At 31.2% G+C, this 18,366-nt stretch overlaps 1 protein-coding gene across 1 annotated transcript in view; it reads right to left on the bottom strand.

Moving 5' to 3' along the window:
- Nucleotides 1–15,062, bottom strand: part of qless (decaprenyl diphosphate synthase subunit 1 qless) — a 41,910-nt gene extending 26,848 nt beyond the window's left edge. Inside the window, exon 1 of the mRNA XM_018445154.1 lies at nt 14,901–15,062. Coding sequence (XP_018300656.1) covers nt 14,901–15,062 — 162 coding nt within the window. The remainder of the gene's footprint in view (nt 1–14,900) is intronic.
- Between the last annotated feature and the right edge of the window lie 3,304 nt (nt 15,063–18,366).

The raw sequence follows: 18,366 nt of genomic DNA, 5'->3' as shown, positions 1-18,366 counted from the left end.
TTGATCGATTTAAATGAGAGAGAGAGAGAGAGAAAGAGAATTTTCAAAATCTCTATTACAAATCTAAACAATGTCAACTTATATTAGATAATCACAATGTCACGTCTCGATAGTCCTTGACCGTCTCGAGTTGTAATAATTTCATTAATCTATTCTGTTATGAAGTCACAGTTACGAACGTTTATCCACTCCGATTTACTAATTACATATAAAAGCCGACAATACTTGATAATTTGAATAAATTAAAGACACTACGTATACGATTGAATAGGAAAGTCGATTAGTCGACACTCTGGATAATCGGACAGTCACCCGCATTTCTAACGATAAATCATTTGTAATTGTCAGAGAAAGCTGATTCCTGTATCAAAGTTGAGCGCGAATTATCCTCGCGCTGAAAATGCGCTTTATTTTCAAGAAGAAATTAGTTTTTCTCGTTGCGTCAAAATATTCGGTTCCGGTTAACGTTTCGCCGTAGAATCTGTCTTTGCTTTTATGAACTCGAATCAGGATCTGTACGAGACGAAGAAAGCATCCAACTGGTAATTCAACAGTTAAAAACAAGTACGTAATCGCTCAACTTTTACCGACTCGCATTTGGATATATCGAGGACACCTGCATACCGTTCTCATTACGGAGAAACTGACCACTTCATCGTCGAAGGAAGGGTCGATATCATTTATCTTGCGCAGTTGTCTTTCGCGATATTTGTCTTTATTAATCCTTACGATGTCGAAATTATGCAAATCAGATCTCAAACAGCGATTTGTGCGATACTAAATCTTTATAAATTAAACGATTATAAACTAATCTTCTATAATGTATACATTCGTTTGAAATAATCTTCCCTAAAGGATACAATGATATTTGAAAATGTGTTAGAAAGATGTATACAAGATAAAGCATTATATATAAAAAATTACTTTATAACAAAATAATTTACAATATTAAATCTCATAGGATCGTACATGTGAGAACACAACCAATAGGAAATAAATGCCTTTAACGGTCTAACTGGATCGTAAATTGCTTATAATTCTGTGTGAATTTATGTACTACGCAAATTTATATATTAGAGAAGAAGGTGATATTATGGCCAGTATCATGGAAAAAAAATATTTCTGGCTAATTCATAGCTAATTTTTAGTTTCACAGCTAATTCTGATTAGCTGAAATTGCATTAACTACACTGAAAAAAGTGATCTTGCAGTTACAGCGAAAATTATCTAAGTACGAAAAACAGCTGGAACAGATAAATTTCTAGCAGGTACTGCGATATTTTTAAATTTTTTACATTATCATAATGTTTTAAATGAGGAATATTGGTGTGGTGCGATTTAGGAGATTTCCTCATTGCCTAAATCGCACCATACTGAAAAAATCCTGATTTTAAACGTTATAATAGCGCAAAAAAATTATGAAAAAATTACATAAGAAAGGGAAAAGAGTACAGTTTATTATGCTGTAAAAAACTTAAGAATATTCTTCATAATTTCTGAGTTATGAGCCTTTAAGTAAAAGGTGCGATTTCGGCAACCTTACCCTATAATGGCCCCTCTTAACATCTCTGCTATTAAGTGGCGAATTCTGACGTGATTACTTATGGAATTATCTGCTTAGTAACTCCCTGTTACACCATGACGCTAATATGTCAATACACAATAATTAGCATTTATAACATATTTTTACTTTCAAGTATTTTAATTTAATTATACACACCTCCTCTATTTTTCTTAAACTTGAACGTATTATCATATGAATATATGTATATTTGAGTGTGTTCTTTGTTATTTAACATTTTATGTTGCTGTATACATTTCGAGTTATGCAAAGTTAAACAATAATGTAGCATAATGTGGTCCCCTATGTGTTTTGATTCCTGATGGATTCTTTATTGAGGTTTTCATATCAAAATAATTATTCCATAAATCGATTGTAGATCTACTGTTAATCTATAGTTTATATTACATGTATATAGATTTCTAGTACTTTGAGCAACTTATATGCGGCAGGAGTTATGCGTACACATATATATATTTGCATAATTTGAATATATACACTCTACAATATTTTACTTTTTATGTTAATTTTATAATCAAATAGTGGTTTTTAAACAAAACCAATTTTTTATATCTATTTTTATGGAAGACCATATTACTACCCCTGTTTTTTTCCGACCCATGCAGCGTTGCTATATTTTTATAAATAGTGTTCTAAGTAATAAATGTTTCACAACTTTGAGTCTAGAATCGACTGAACAATATTTTGACAAATGTTATTGTTAAGTTTCAAATTTAAATATTGATTATATTATTGATTAAGCGAATTATTGTACAAAATGTAAGTGGGGTGCCATATATTTAACAATCTCGTCATGTTTTTTTCAACCTTTATATTATTATTTTATAATATTTGGTAATTAAAATATCAAAAAATATTAAAATCACTGTCACAAGTTCTTAACGAAAAATGTCTGTTCATTGTTTCACACCATTGTTAAAATCAATAGCATATTAATAAAAAAGATTAGTATGGCAGTGTCGACGACCCGTCATGCTTTACTGTTCTCTCTTCAAGGATCTTTGTCGATACATCTTTGCGCGATACCGCGAGCCTTGGAATCGTTGCACGATTCGACTACAAAATGAGGCAACGACGTTGATCGTTATGTGCGTTGCGATGTCTCTTTTAACGTCCTCGGGACAGTTTTAGCAGATGGCTTGTATGACGTCCGTTTGCGAATAGTATTTACAATAAAAAAACGCGGAAACACCTTGTACAAATCAAGGAGAAGATGAATCGATTTCGATTACTTTTTCTTTTTTTTTTTCTTAACGAAAGTACGAATCTACAAGTTCGATTTCGCCAACTTTAAATTTTCGTCAAACGAATCCTATAGAATTCTTTCCTCGATACACGCACAAAAAGTAATCATGATTGAATTAACTCAATTAACAAAGTATGTTATTGGTTAAGTTTTAGTGAAAATACATAAAATTTTTGATAATTATAATGCAAATATATATTTTAGTATACAACTAGAATTTGAGTATGATATTAATTAGAGTTTAATGCATGTATATTTAATCTGGTACAGATCTGAAAATAATTCTGTTGGATCATCAAAATAATCAATCACAAATAGGAATCACAAGTACAATGAGCAATGCTGTAAAAAAACTTAACTAGCAAATAATTTACATAATTATTTTGATGGTTTAACAGAATTATTTCCAGATTATCTATATCTAGCTAAATTTTTAGATACTTCAACAAAACCGTCCTTTCCGTGTATTATCACGTACCTTCAATGGGTCCCGAATTTTGTATTCAAGTTAGAAATTGTAAGAATTATTTCTAAATCGTCTTCAATCTATTTTCTTAAAATACGATGTATCCATTATAATATTTGAGAAAATATAAACCCTGTGAAGAATTATGTTTGAATACAATCTAAACATATATTATCCTGTGCTACGGCAGAGAAAGTTCTCTACATCTATCGCGTGTATTTGGAGAGCAATATTTCTCCGCGTTTTCGGGAGACACAAAGGTATTGAACAACTTCCTGTTATGAAATACAACGGTTAAATTTTGTGTGTTTATTTGTAAAACTGTTCCAACGATTTTTTTTTCTCGTAATGATGACAATGAAAAAAGAGAGAATAAAGAATTGTTCTTTTTGTTATCTAATTAGTTTTTTTTTTAAGTTTTCTTTAAAGTTAAAAACCGTTAATAAATGTCATATTGTAAATATATTTCTCTCGAAATCTCTAAAAATCTGTTTAATTATAATGCTACATTTTTTGTTATAAAAATGTAACTATTGTTCTATACTTATCTTTACTTGTTTGAAGATAATTACCATAAATTTGATTTTACAACAGCTACTTATTTTTAAAAATAAATATATGATAATCATCATTTGACATATGGTAATTTACAGTGAGAAAGCGTATGTTGCCAGTATGAAAGTAAACTATGGATAATATCCGGAACTAGCGGATTAAATTACTATGTCTGTCGAGGTATACTTCTTCGTAAAGGTTAAAGACTGTTTCTCTCGAAATAGGAATACTCTTGAGGAACGTCAGAGTTAAATAATTATAAGTATTGAATATAAAGCAATACTAATAATATTTTAAAGCCGAACTTATTTTTCCATATAATTTTTCTTTTATAGTCTTCGTTAGCGAATAAATTTACGATAGGAGAGAAAAAATATTTATTATTATGTTAAAGTAACTAGAAATAATTAATAGTCACTAAAAATCTTGAATAGAGACTCGGATCGGTTACGGTTATGGTCCAAGACTACCCAACTTTCGGTTTCGGTGTCGATTCCAATCCTTTTAGCGATAACGGTGACCGTTATAGGTGTACAATTACCGAAAACCAAAATTAAACAGGACTAAAAAGAAAGAACTGAAATCCAAACAGTCCCGGTAACCATTTCTATAAAAGTACTGAAACCAAAAGTTGGATTTAGCCTCGGATCGTTATCTAAACTGAAATTTGTTGGTTTGAGTTCTTGCATTAAGTATGCATAACATTTATGTTTATTATAGAATTGTATTGTATTATTTACATATAATTTCTAAAATTCTTTTTAAATAACGTTCGTTTATACAATTCCAGTATATTACACAATATTATAAGAATTTATCTCTATATAATCTTTTTCTCTATATAATAATGTTAAGTATTCATTTCATTTATGCTAAAAAGCCTTGATAAAATGATGTCATCGTCATTATATCTTATCATACAATCTAAGCAATTTTAAATGCCAGTCCTATCCCTATATAGCTTCGTGAATTACGTCGATGACTACATACCGTATCACGCCTTCAGTGTTCATCATGCATAAGACGCATCATCTGACGCACTTCAGGGCGCACATGAATTCAATGTATATACTCGTATCATTTATGTCTTAATTAAATATCTCTGGATCAGATGTATCAAATCCAGACGTTCGTTCATTATGATCATTAATTAAAAAATCTCAAACTATATCTATTTTTTTCTTGGCTAATATAAAATATTTTTGTATCTGTTCATTAATCTTTGTTTATTTATTATTAGTTTTATAATCTGTTATTTATTTTTTATTAACATATTTTATCTTTTACGTATATACATAAATTACATATACCGAAATTCGTGAATCAAAATACCAACAAAGTTCTCAAAAATTAAATAAACAAATTTACTATATTTTTATTTCAAGCAGTAGTTTTTGAAATATAAGAGTTTAAATTATAGCCACAATTATAGATTAGATCGTTTAGACGACCAACTAACTGTCCATGAATCGCGCGTGATTAGTAAACAGAAGTATTAGTAAGTGCGTACCTGAACGTTTAAACGTAATTCGTCTAAACATAATTGGCCATATATATACATATATATAGTCTTATTTCACAAACTGTCGCTTAACTCTTACCGTACAAGCTCAGATAACTATAATGATCGAGGAATTCCTGTTTGTGCAAGTTTTTTTGAGTCTTTCGATAATTATAAATTATACTACATTTTATTATTTTCCAAAATGAAGTTTCAATATTTATTCTAGAAAGTTGAAAGTATGTTGATGAATTTTTAGAGATTTTTTTAACCATTCTGAATAGGTGAAAAAAAAGAACGGATTCCAATGACCATGTTTGGACGGATGAGACACCAAATTATACCTCGTATTGTAAAGGTTAAAATAAAATTTTTCAAATAACTTCTTTACTTAATTTTTTGAAAACTTCCTTACTATATCTAATAGTACTTTAATTTGCGAATTTCGGAGCATCCTATAAATACTTATATGTACAATTTACATACACAATTTACATATAAAATATTTATAGCTGTCTAAGTAAGCCAAACAAAGCTTTGAAATCATAATTAGAACAAGATAATTAGAACAAGATATGATCTATTCATCTAACTTCAAATGTAAAGGTGTAAATTACATCAAGTATCTACACTCTTCGCATGGACACTGAATATACTAAATCATTTGAAAATTCATCGTATTGCAAGACTATCCAACAATATTACACATATTAACAATTTAGAATTTCCATATAAAATCATTTATTCACGCATTTAAAAAAAGAATAACGTAAATGTCTATTAAAAAATAATTTTTAGACATAATTTAGATATCACTTTATCGTTTGTTTCAAATGCTAGTTTTAGATAGTTAAATAAAAATTCATTATTATTATTATTACTAATCATTATTATTAAATGAATTAAAAATCCATATATACAACAATATAGCGATGCAATTGATCGCATTAAGATTTTTGTTGCTTTTTAATTTCATTTATAATATTTATCAACTTATCTACAATAAGTACAATCTGTCCATGAAACATAATTACATTCGGAACTTCTTTCTATAATATTTTAAGATCGTCCTTAAAGCTCTCAGAGATAGCATAATAATATACCACAGTATAATTACATGTTCTTGAAACCACAACATCCTTTCTCTCACTTCTTCGCCACAACACCTAGTTGTTAACTCTACATTGTTTCAAGGATTCAATTGCAAAGTAACTGTAAGCATTTTCATACTGCGCTTGTCATCTTAGCGCCGAGACACTAGTGGGTCTCATGATATGTCTCTTTAGCACGATAATGAATTCTGATTGGTACTTTCATTAATTGCACTCATTATTTGTTCTTATAGTTCGACCAATATTAAAAAATTATATTATACATAATATGTTGAATATTAAATATTTCTATTTGCAATTAATTATGCACAAAAATTTATAACAAATATTATGTCTTCATTAACTTTTGTGTGAGTGAAATATTGTCGTTTCACGTAACGATAATTAATATCCTACTTTTGTTTGAACGATAATTGTATTATTGGATTTATCTCAATGGATTACACTTGCCAGCACGATTGCAATTTATGTAGTACGAATGCATTTTATATAAGTTTCTTCAGAAAAATGAGTCATTTTGAGCTGTTTTGTGGAATAATTTTTTTCACTTCTTAAAGAAAAATTAATTATATTGTCTATATCGAAATAAAATTACAATATTCAAACTATCGAAGTGCGGACAGTTATTCGCATTACGAAGTAAACAAATACATAGTGAAGAAATGTACGATGGAGAAAACGATGGAACGATGAAGAAAAAGGGACAACAATAAATTCAAATCTACTTTACATAATCGTCTTTAAAAAGCCGATCCTTAACGCGTTATATTTTCTTCTGTGAATTATTAAATAATTTTACCAATAAGAAAACGAAAATGTAATTAATTTCAGATTGAGTTTTTTCTTTTACGAATTGACAGAGGAAACTAGATTAACTTAAGTCGTCGGATTATTCTAGGAAAATTCATTTTTATGAAGATTATTCAAGTACGGTTCCGTCGAAAATAAATTATCCTAACATGCGACATAGGTACTTTTGCTATTCCGTTCTGGTATAAAGTGCACGTGTGCAAATCCACACGTGAAGGAATGCATGAATATATTGACAATGCAATTATTCTTGTTAACGCAACGAATTACTACGAAGTGCCTGTAACGAATTAGCATAGAAAACCCGCGCCTCTTTTTACAGAATGCCGATGGCCAATTTAGTAAACGAAATCGTCGGGAAGATTAACAATTACAAAACTGTGGCCTGAAATAATTAATGTGTTCTAACAATGCGTTCTGCTTATTATTCTTAATCGCCCAGTCTTTCCCTCTGTAAATATTTCATAAGATCTCTATAATTACAAACTCTTTCAAGGATACGAACATCTAGATTTTTCCAAGTGATTATATCCGGCATAGCATTCTCTATAATAATGGTTGAGAACGTTCTTGCTTCATGACATTTAACTTTCGTTGCAGCCTACCGTTGCTTATTCACGTTAATCCTGCGTATAAGATGTACTATGAACATTCTGCATGCATGAGTACAAGCTGCTTCGTCTTAAGATCACGCAGGCATTCTGGTTTGCATATTTATCGCACAGTCTGAGAAAGATTTTGGAGTACAAACCACCAAATCCGAATACGCGTACGAAATGTATAATTTTTTTTTTTCTATATGTGCAGAGTATATCCCCGGCTATTTCTATTTCTATCCACAGCACTTGAGACTTGAGTTCGAAATTTCTGTATGTGATATCGTAGTTGATACTATAGACGCATAGAGTATATTAATATACACATCAATTGTATAGATTAAGAGTATATTAATATTAAATATATATCATAAATCATAAATCTGGACAACAAAATAAAAAAATGTTATATGAACATAAACTTCTATTAACATTTAGTTTATTTTATTTATCATATTGAATAGATTGATATCTATAAAAATTTATGTTCATATAATATATTTTTTGTTTTGAGATCCAAATTTACAATATATGTTTATATACTATTAACTACTGTTTATTAATACGATAACTCTAAGTATCCACAGTATCAACTGCGATATCAAGTATTAAATAAATAAATTTAGTAAATACTTGGATAATTTATGCATATCATATTAGTAATATTTTCTTCATTTTGTATTTATTCTTAGTTAATAAAGTTTTATTAACTTTAGTTAGCCAATTAATTAAAGAGAAGAATAAATGAACAAAATGAAAAAGAAATAAATGATATGCACAGATAATCCAAGTATTATTTACTAAGTTATAACGTATCACATAAAATTCTCTAAATATCCGATAATACGTATCTAATACTTGATATCGTACTTTGCTCATGATATAAATCAAATAAGTAAATTAAATTACATTTTATCTGTGAATTAGTAAATCCGCTAATCATAGGACCGTGAACATAAAATTGCGTATTTCGCAAGAAAAACGAGCTGTACCTTTTTATTCTAGGAAGGACATATTAAATTATTCGATGTTGCAACAAAGTATCATGTGAGAATTCAAGATACGATCCGATATCGCCACTTTAAAAACCTTTTTTGATTTACTTTCTGCACCTTTCGCCTCTACGTATATGTTAAGTACGTAGGAAAATTAATAGATTTGCGTATTGCTAGCACAATTCAATATCACTCCACTCATGAATCAACTTCAAGTATGAATAACAGCGATTTGAATAATAGCGGGATAATGAACCGACCTACTTATGAAACGCATTAACTGCAATCAAATTATGCAATATAAATTTAAAAAATATAATTTGTTTATGTGGTTAAGATACTAGTGCATCCGAGAAATAAAAAAAACTCATAATTGAGCTATAAATTTTGTTCATTGAAAATTTTCATACTAAAAAAATATTTCTTTAAATATTTATTCGAAATGTGAGTTTTAAAAAATATTTATAATCGCTTAACTGCTGATACAGTAAAATATTCTGCCTTCAAGCTTGATTAAAATTTGAGAAAGATAATTATGTTTCTCAAGGAGAAAGAAAACTATTGCCAATGGTTTTACTAAAGAATGTACTAAATTATGGTGGTTATCGTCAAAAAATGAGAATGAATACAAAATCGAACATATTCATAATCATATTGACATTTAATATAGTCAATCAATCATATCAACAGTGAGTATGATAGATTCACATTCAAACTGAATAAAAAGCATTTATTCATTTTTCATGAATATAGCAAAAAATAGGGTTGTTAAAAGTTACTTTCTCGTTACTGTGTCGTTACTTTTTATAATAAACAATTTGATAATGACGTTGCAATTTTTTATGACGGTAACGTTAACTAACTGAATGCTAAGTTATATTAAGGCTGGAAAAGTCACTTTGAAAAGTAACCTGTCATTATTACGCGTCATTCATTAAAAAAACTAAAAATAACGAATAATGAAATAACGAAATAGTAACGAAATAGTAACTTTCAAATTTCGTTATTCGTTACTAGAAATTGTAACTTAATTACCATTACGTAAAAAAAAAGTAACGAAAAAAGTAATTTCGTTACTTTTTTATGTAACTTATACAACTCTGCGAAAAAAATTATAATCATATTGGAATTCATATTCATTATTTATTCAATATTAGATATATTCACCGGAAATAGTCAATGCGAAACGAGAATAACATATTTACTTATTATACCATGTTGACAAATATTATAGAGATAGCATAACAGTACATTAAAAAAATCATTACTGATTGCTTGTATCTGGTAACTAAAACACAGTTCTGTCGTTTATTCAATCTGGTGATTCGTAATTCATAACTAGTGATGCAATACAAAAATCTCGGAATATCTCGGAACATCTCAGAACTGCTCGTGTTATTAAAAGAAACATTTCCGAGATTAACATATATCATTTGTTTTTCTCGTCTCGTCTCGTCTTGTCTCGTCTCAATATCTTTATGACAGTTATAATTATTCAATGTGCCCGGTTATATAAATATTTCAAATAAATGGAACGAGATAATCGATATTCTCGAATGTTTTGAGATAAAATTCAGGAATCTTGACAAGCGAGAATATCGACTCATCGAAACGAAAAAATTGTATCAATCATTTGTTTATGTCGAGCTTAATCTCGGTATTTTCTCGTCTCGTCTCGCTCGAATCATTATTCAGACTACAAAGTTTAATGTATGATGCAAAAGACTCTGTAAATATTATTTATCAGAGCACGCATAGAACTATTCGAAGTGGTCTGATCGAAATAATTCCGATCAGAACCCACTTCGAATAGTTCTATGCGTGCCCTGATAAATAATATTTACAGAAAACGCTTAAAATTTTAAAACTATTACAATATTGATGCTTTAATTTTCTGTAAATTTTTAATTCCAATCTTCAAAATATATATTTAAACTATATATTTACAATGTATGTACATAAAATATACACACAGACGTATTCTTATATTAATATAATATTACTTTTATAAGTATGTAATATTATAGAAAATATAAATAAATATATATTGAGAGAAAAAGAAAGATATGTTGTAACAATCGAAAAAATTATGAGATAATCAATGAAAATATAATATCAAATATAAAATATTACAAACTTTAATCACAAATTTCCTACCCTATGTAATTCAATGGTAAATGCTGGATAATTATTTTTATTCTATACAGAGCCTTCTAAAATTCGCGAATCAAAATCCATAGCAAGAACGTTCTTGAAAAAATAAATTATAAAAGTATTTGTCATTTGTCGAACAAGGAAGTGTAGAAAAAGTAGGTTTTTTAAAAATGTTTGTCATTCTAAATATTTGAGTAATAGTTTTTGAGATAAATTTTTTTAATTGATCAACCGTTGATTATGGTTAACATAATCTGTAATTGGCCAATTAAAAACCTTTATTTTAAAACTACTAGGTTCGGAATGATAAACAAGAAATATTTTTAAAATATTTCTTGTTTATCAACTTATTTTTTCGAGAATTTTCTTGCTGTATTATATTGTTTCAAGAATTTCTGGTAATCTATGTATATCTATGTATATGTATATATTGAAACCATATATTTTATTTCTTAATAAAATCTTTTTAAATATGTAGACACTGGTCTATCGAATGAATCAGAAGTAAATTGAGCGCTCTTACACGTTTACGTCAGACGCATTTTCAAAAGTACGCATATATGTATGAGGTTTCGATTTCTGCGGTTTTCACTCTCGATCGGAAAGTGTCGCTTCCACAAGAGGAGTAAAAGTCACGGTATCCCGTGGTAAAAACAGGTGTGGAGACGCATGCTATAGCTGGTCAAGCCGAGAAAGTCAAGAGCGCGAATGCCGGCGTGCTCCAAGAAGTATCTCTCGCGCAGCCTGTTAGCCTACTTACGCGGCTTAGTACGGCTCGAAATTCGAGACGCAACCGGTCGTCGCATTCGCCGATTCAATAATATTATTGACCGTCGTCGTCAGATCCTCACAAAAAAAGAAGCACGGCGAAACGCGAAACGTCGCGTCGCATCGCCAAGACATTTCGATCGCAGTGTGACCTAAGTCTTGCATAATACGATCAGCCGCCCCAAGATTGACGACTTTGCGGCCGATCATTGACGGCGAAATTTCGAAGCCCCGATTCTTCCACGGCGCTTTCGATCCGAGAAAGTCGCGATTTCGCACGTACACTCACGGCTCGAAAATCGCAACTGTGATTTCTCGAGAATACATCGAGCGATTCGCAACTGGAAGAGATATTAAGGGTGGGTATTTTTATTTAATTTTCAGAGAAGTTTCAGAAAGACCCTTCTGTGTCCTACATATGACACCTGAGATGTAGCGAATCAAGGACATTGACATACAAATTGAATTCAATATAATCAAACTCGATAAAATTTTAAATAAGAAATAAATTAAAATAATGCAATAAGGTTAATTTTAGTCCACAAAAATATAAAGAAGTAACGTAGTACTAATTTTTAAAATATGAAAATAAATCTTTACACACAGAATAATGTTGAATGACATCATTATTCGTTACAAATCGCTACTTTTCATTAAAATTCCGTCTTATTTCTATCTTAAAGTAAAGTTTATTTAAAATAAAACAAAGAATAGAACTCTGTTATTTATTTGCTGCATTGAAAATTTGATTATAATAGCAAAAAAAAGTAGTTTTCATTTTTGATCTTTTACAACTTAAAAATTGATCAATATTGATATATAAAAATTTTCAATTCTATTTTAAATAAAGAGTCTGAGGCATCGTTTAGATTATTCTACATATATGTAATAAAAAATAAATTTTCTGTTTATTTATTTACATTAATTTATTTTTTTATTAATTTGAAGTAGATACCATATTTTACATATGCACATTTATCAGCTAAAAGGTCGCACACATCAGCTAAAAGGTTGCAACATTTTTTTCGATTAGTTTCCGAGTGCAGCCTGCTCATCGTTTTTACTTGTGGATCTAACCATTTACGTTCAATCGCTCTACGAGCAAAATTTTGAAATTCATCGAAAAAAATGTTGCAACCTTTTTAGCAGATACGTATTATGATATCTAATTCAAATTAATAAAAAAATTAATAAATGTAAATTATAAATAAATAAACAGAAAACTTATTTTTTATTATATATGTAGAATGATCTAAATGATGCCTCAGATTCTTTATTTAAAATGGGCAAAGTAAAAATCCCAAAAAATGTATATAAACTCTTCCTCTTGTAAAAGAGAAATACTACTTATAACATGGTTATAGATTGTATTCGCACGCTAGTTGGATTTATTTTATGAAATTTTTTTAGTTTATCGCATACTATGGAATTTCCTCTTATATTCTAATCCATTACTGATCACTTATGTAGAGTTGTAAATGATATAAGAGGAAATTTCATAGTATGCGATAAACTAAAAAGATCTCATAAAATAAATCCAACTAGCGTGCAAATACAATCTATAACTATGTTATAAGCAGTATTTTATATTTACGTTTTCGAATTTTATAATTTTAATAATGCGTTTATGAATTATATATAATTTTGACTACATATACTGAAGATGGCCTAATTTAAGGCCGAAACGTTTATATTTTTATATCTTTAATTATGTAATTTTGTAACGTATTTATCTTGTGACAAGTTTCGCCAAATAATAACGAGCGTTCGTGGTAGATGCCCTCAAATTCTTCCTTTTTAACATTGACCACGTATTTATTATTTATTATTTATTGTTTAATAATATCTCAGCATCTAACAGTAGTTGCGGTATACACTTGCTTACCCGAGAAAAATGTTATAAATATGGACATATTTTATATATAATTATATATAATTGTATATAACATATGGCAATTTTTTATATAATTATAAAAACATTTTTTCCCGAGTAATCAATTTTTCTAGTTACATTCTCCTCATTTATCATTTCTCTCGGTTCGTCATAAATTTAATAATTTTCTAAAATTTATAATTTTTTTGCTTTTATAATTTTCACTTCATTTCAAGGTATACAGCGAGTCGACTTTATATCTTAGAACGACGTAAAAATTATAAAAGTGAGGAAATTTGATAGATATTGATCAATGAAATTATAAATATTCCAGTGAATTTGGTCAATTTTGTTATAACTTTCGTTTCATTTCAAGATATACAATCCCCTGTGGATTTTGGTGCGTTCGAATTCTATTAGGCGCATGCGTGCGGCCGATGACGCGCCTCGCTCACGTAGTCAATGCAGTCTCTAAAATTGCACAGAAATTTCTTATGCCTTTCATCCAAACCTCTCATCGCGAGAACATCGAGAAAAAACGCGCGTTAATTGTAGCGGTACGTACGATTCTCGTTCGATCTAATTTCTATGCGTTTATCAAGAAATCGTCGCTCGTTTGACATCTCACAATCAATACGTCACCAGCAGACGATCCATACGGCGTCTGCTAGAACCAGCTGACAGGCGTATATCGGAGTAAAATTGCGTCGCTTAAAATATCTTCGCAAGATCTCACGTACTGACGAATTTTATGTACGAAGGATGAGATTCTGACACTTTATTTCGTGATGATTAAATTCTATCTCGCGATCTCTCTCGCAAAGACTTGGAGAGCCGAATTTCGAGCAACTAGCATTTGTCCTACGTATTATGTAATTTTTTCACAGAGTTCTCGCAGAGTTTTTATTTAAACACGCCTCTCCGTATCTCGGATGACCTCAAAAAATTTCGAAACGTTCCACCCGATCGCGCCTTCTCGATCAGCTGTCACTTCGCGTCGGAGACGCGCGATAAAAACGGCGGGGGTTAGGTGTCACTGCCGAGTGTAGGTTAGGTCGGCGGAACAGTCGAAAGGAAACGCGAAAATCGTGAAAATTTGAATGGGACAACGCATTTTCTCGAGCGCGTCGCGTCCGACGAACCGTCGGCCATCGGAACGACCCGCTTCAGGCAGGACAATTTGAAAGGGATACGTTCGCGGCGGGGTTGAAGACAGGGATGAAACGAGCCGTGTTAACGTACCTGGCAGTGTTGGAGGAGCGTGCCACTCGTCCGCGCGGAGAACACCGGCCGCGATTTCACACATGTCGTAGTCGAAACTTTCCTCCGTAATTGGGCGAAATGTCCGAACTGGCACAGTCTCTCCACATGAGCACAAAGCCTACTCGATCCTATACATGCCATCGCGAAGACTATAGTGAGGGGACTCACTACTGCCCGAGGAGCCCGTACCTCTTACGACGTCTATATCACTCGATCCCACCAACACTTCGAAAAATCGCGTCCCCTCCCCTACAACGGACGGCCGACCCTCTCCCCGTCTTGCATCCCGTCCCATTGCGATCGCTGGCCACGAATGAGAGCGGCTCCGCGACTTTAGATGATCCGCTATGTGCATTTTGTGAACCACCGTAATCCGCATGCGCGTGGAAAACATCGTCAATGATGTTTGTCGCAGTCGCGCTTCCAACGCTTTCTACGTTTATCACGTAGAAAATCACGGTTTAAACTCTGGCTGCAGTATACATTTTCCTCACTGGATCTGAATGTATAAACTATAACTTAAAGAATTTTACAACGGTTGCAAATAAACTGTTTTTTTTTTTTTTTACTGAAAGCAGTCACATTGGCTACGTTCAGCAGACTCAACAGTTTTGCAACCGTTTTATGATTGCTGCTGAGATAGGACCATTCTTCTAAATCTAAAAGTATGATCTAATCAGCGCGAAGGCAACTTCAACAGCTGCAAAACAAACGTTCTGCTGAACGCAGCCACTGACACTGAGAAAGAGATAACTCAAGTGACATTGCGCTTACAAAGTGTCAGCATAATCGCATATAATCGCTTTTTTAGCGATAGCTTTGTAAGCGCTGCTGTGCTATTTGAGAATTATAACTAAACAACAGGCAACTTCACATGGCTGCTAAAATTCAGCCGATTAACTAAGAATACTATAATTTTATAACTTATTTTTATTCTATGTTATATCATTATTAGTAGTACAATAGATATGTACAAATATTATAATTAATACGACAATATTGATTTCTATTTAAAACTATATATGTTTTTATTGATAACATCTGGATTCGATTATTTTTGCGGATTATGGAAAAAAGCAGGGATGAGATCGAAATTATACTTATTTTAACGTTACTTGTTTTTGAAACAACGATTTGGTAATTTTTTATGATATAATTATGATAATTAATTAAAAATAAGATTGGGAATGTCACTTTTAAAAAGTGACGTTCCCAGTCTTAGCTTTCAACTAGTTATAATTATCGGCATAAAAATTGTAACGTCGTTATCAAATCGTTGTTTTAAAAAGTAATGACAAAAGTAACGATAAAAGTAACTTTCCTTCCCTCCCTGGAAAAAAGAACAATTTAAAAAGTACAATATCTGCAAAAAGTACAATATCGTAAATATGTATAATTAGTGCTTGTATTCATAATAGGCCTTATATATTCAAGGCTTCCTTAAATTTATCTTCAGATGCTCTACGAATTATTTTATTGGCTACTGAGCATTTAAAGATAAATTTAAGGAAGCCTTAAGTATATAAGATTTAACTATTAATATAGTCATAAGACTCACACCAATAAAAAGGAACAAGAAATAATGAACAATAAATTTTAAAGTCCTAAACACAATGCGAGGCAACAGCGGTAGGAATGGTACAGAAATAATCGATATATAAGGTTTGTTCGCGTCGCAAATTCCAACATGCTCCAACATGCTCCTATCATAGCTCCTACTCACTCTGGGTGCCTTCCAACAAGCAACACAGTGCGACACAGTGATCATGTCACCTTTATTTAACATTGGCAAACAACAAAGATGATCCATTGCGTCACACCACGTCATTTGTGTCGCTTGTTGGAAGGCACACTCTATCAGGCCGGAATCAGACTACGCATTGAAGATTGAAATTTGATCAATAAGGACAAAGAAATTTTAGCTCCTTTCGTTTCGATTGGTCAAATTTGAATTTTTCTATCTTCAATCTCAATCTTCAATGCGTAGTCTGATTCCGGCCTCAAGCGCATTGGAGTGAGTAAGAGTTGTGGTAGGAGCATATTGGCCGGTATTCATAGTCGATTCTTATTTCAAGACCGTCTTAAGTAGTGTCTTAAGACGCTAATGCGGTTTTCTGATTGGTTCGTGACTTCTTAAGATCGTACTTAAAACGGTCTTGAATATAAGAACTAACTATGAATACCGGCTATTGAAACATGTTGGAGCATGCGACGCGAACAACCCAGATAACATGCATGTTGCATAAGATATCTAAAAGACATCTTTTAGACATCTTTTAGATATAAAACATCTAAGGCTAGGTTTAAGCAAAACCTTGCTTTAAGAGGCCATAAGCCGTAAGCTTTAAGTAGTAAGTGACGATATATATCGGCGACAGAACTTATATTTTTAGGTCGTAAGAATTGGGTTTTGCTCAATTCGCTTAAGTCTGACGGTTAATGTCTAAAGACTGTGCAAAAACAGTTTAAAGACAGAAATTATTGTTACTTAATCTCTTTCGACTTAAGGCTTCTTAAAGCAAAGTTGTGGATCTAGCTTTGACGTCTTTTAGATATTTTATGCAATATAAATGTTATCTGGGAAACCTGTGGATTCCCGTATGTTGGATTTCTTTGTTCCTGTCGCTATCGCTATGTCTATCGCTATCGCTATTACCTCGCATTGTGGCTTGGGCTTAACTTACCAAAAACCATCAGATACAACGGAATGTTCTTTATTTCTTTCATTGTCTATAATAATGCCCGTATTCAAAGTCAGGACCTATCTTTAAATTCATCTTATGATGCTTTATAGTCAATAAGATAATTTGTAGAGTACCTGAAAATAAATTTAAGGAAGCGTTAAATATAATAATTAAGGCTTGATTATGAATACGGATATAAACTATAAGCTCTTATTTTTGAAGCATTTGTATCATGATATACCGGGTGTCCCAGACCTACCGCCATACTTGTTAATGGCAAATTTATGAAGTTATTTTCAGATTGAAAATTTTAATATCAAAATGTCGAGACTATAATAGTTTTTGAATTATAAGCATTTAAAGTTAGCGAATCATATTTCCTAATGTTCGCGCATTTAGATGTGTTGGCATTTTTCATGATATGTACTATAGAACAAAATTTATTCGAATTTTCGTTTCAAAATGACTTCAGGAATCTGCTATTAGTAAATGGAGCAGTAAGTCTGAGACATTCTGTATATAATTTAAATCATTTATACTGATGTTATAGACGATTGTTTACGTATTTTAAATATCGACGGTCGAGAAATTTATATTGACGGTCGATATTGTCAATATTCTGCTATTATCTTTAAGTCTACTGCAAGTGCTTTCCATTTGACGACACAAGTCAACACAAGTCGACACAAGCGTCGTTCTATCCTTCTTGACAGAGAGTGACAAAGATAGAACAATGGGCTCATTCAGCGGACTCAACAGTT

The sequence above is a fragment of the Mycetomoellerius zeteki genome, unplaced genomic scaffold, assembly GCF_001594055.1.
Source record: "Mycetomoellerius zeteki isolate Tzet28-1 unplaced genomic scaffold, Tzet1.0 scaffold156, whole genome shotgun sequence".
Lineage (NCBI taxonomy): Eukaryota > Metazoa > Arthropoda > Insecta > Hymenoptera > Formicidae > Mycetomoellerius > Mycetomoellerius zeteki.
The sequence above is the reverse complement of the archived record's forward strand: the minus strand, read 5'-3'. Positions and strand labels throughout refer to the sequence as shown.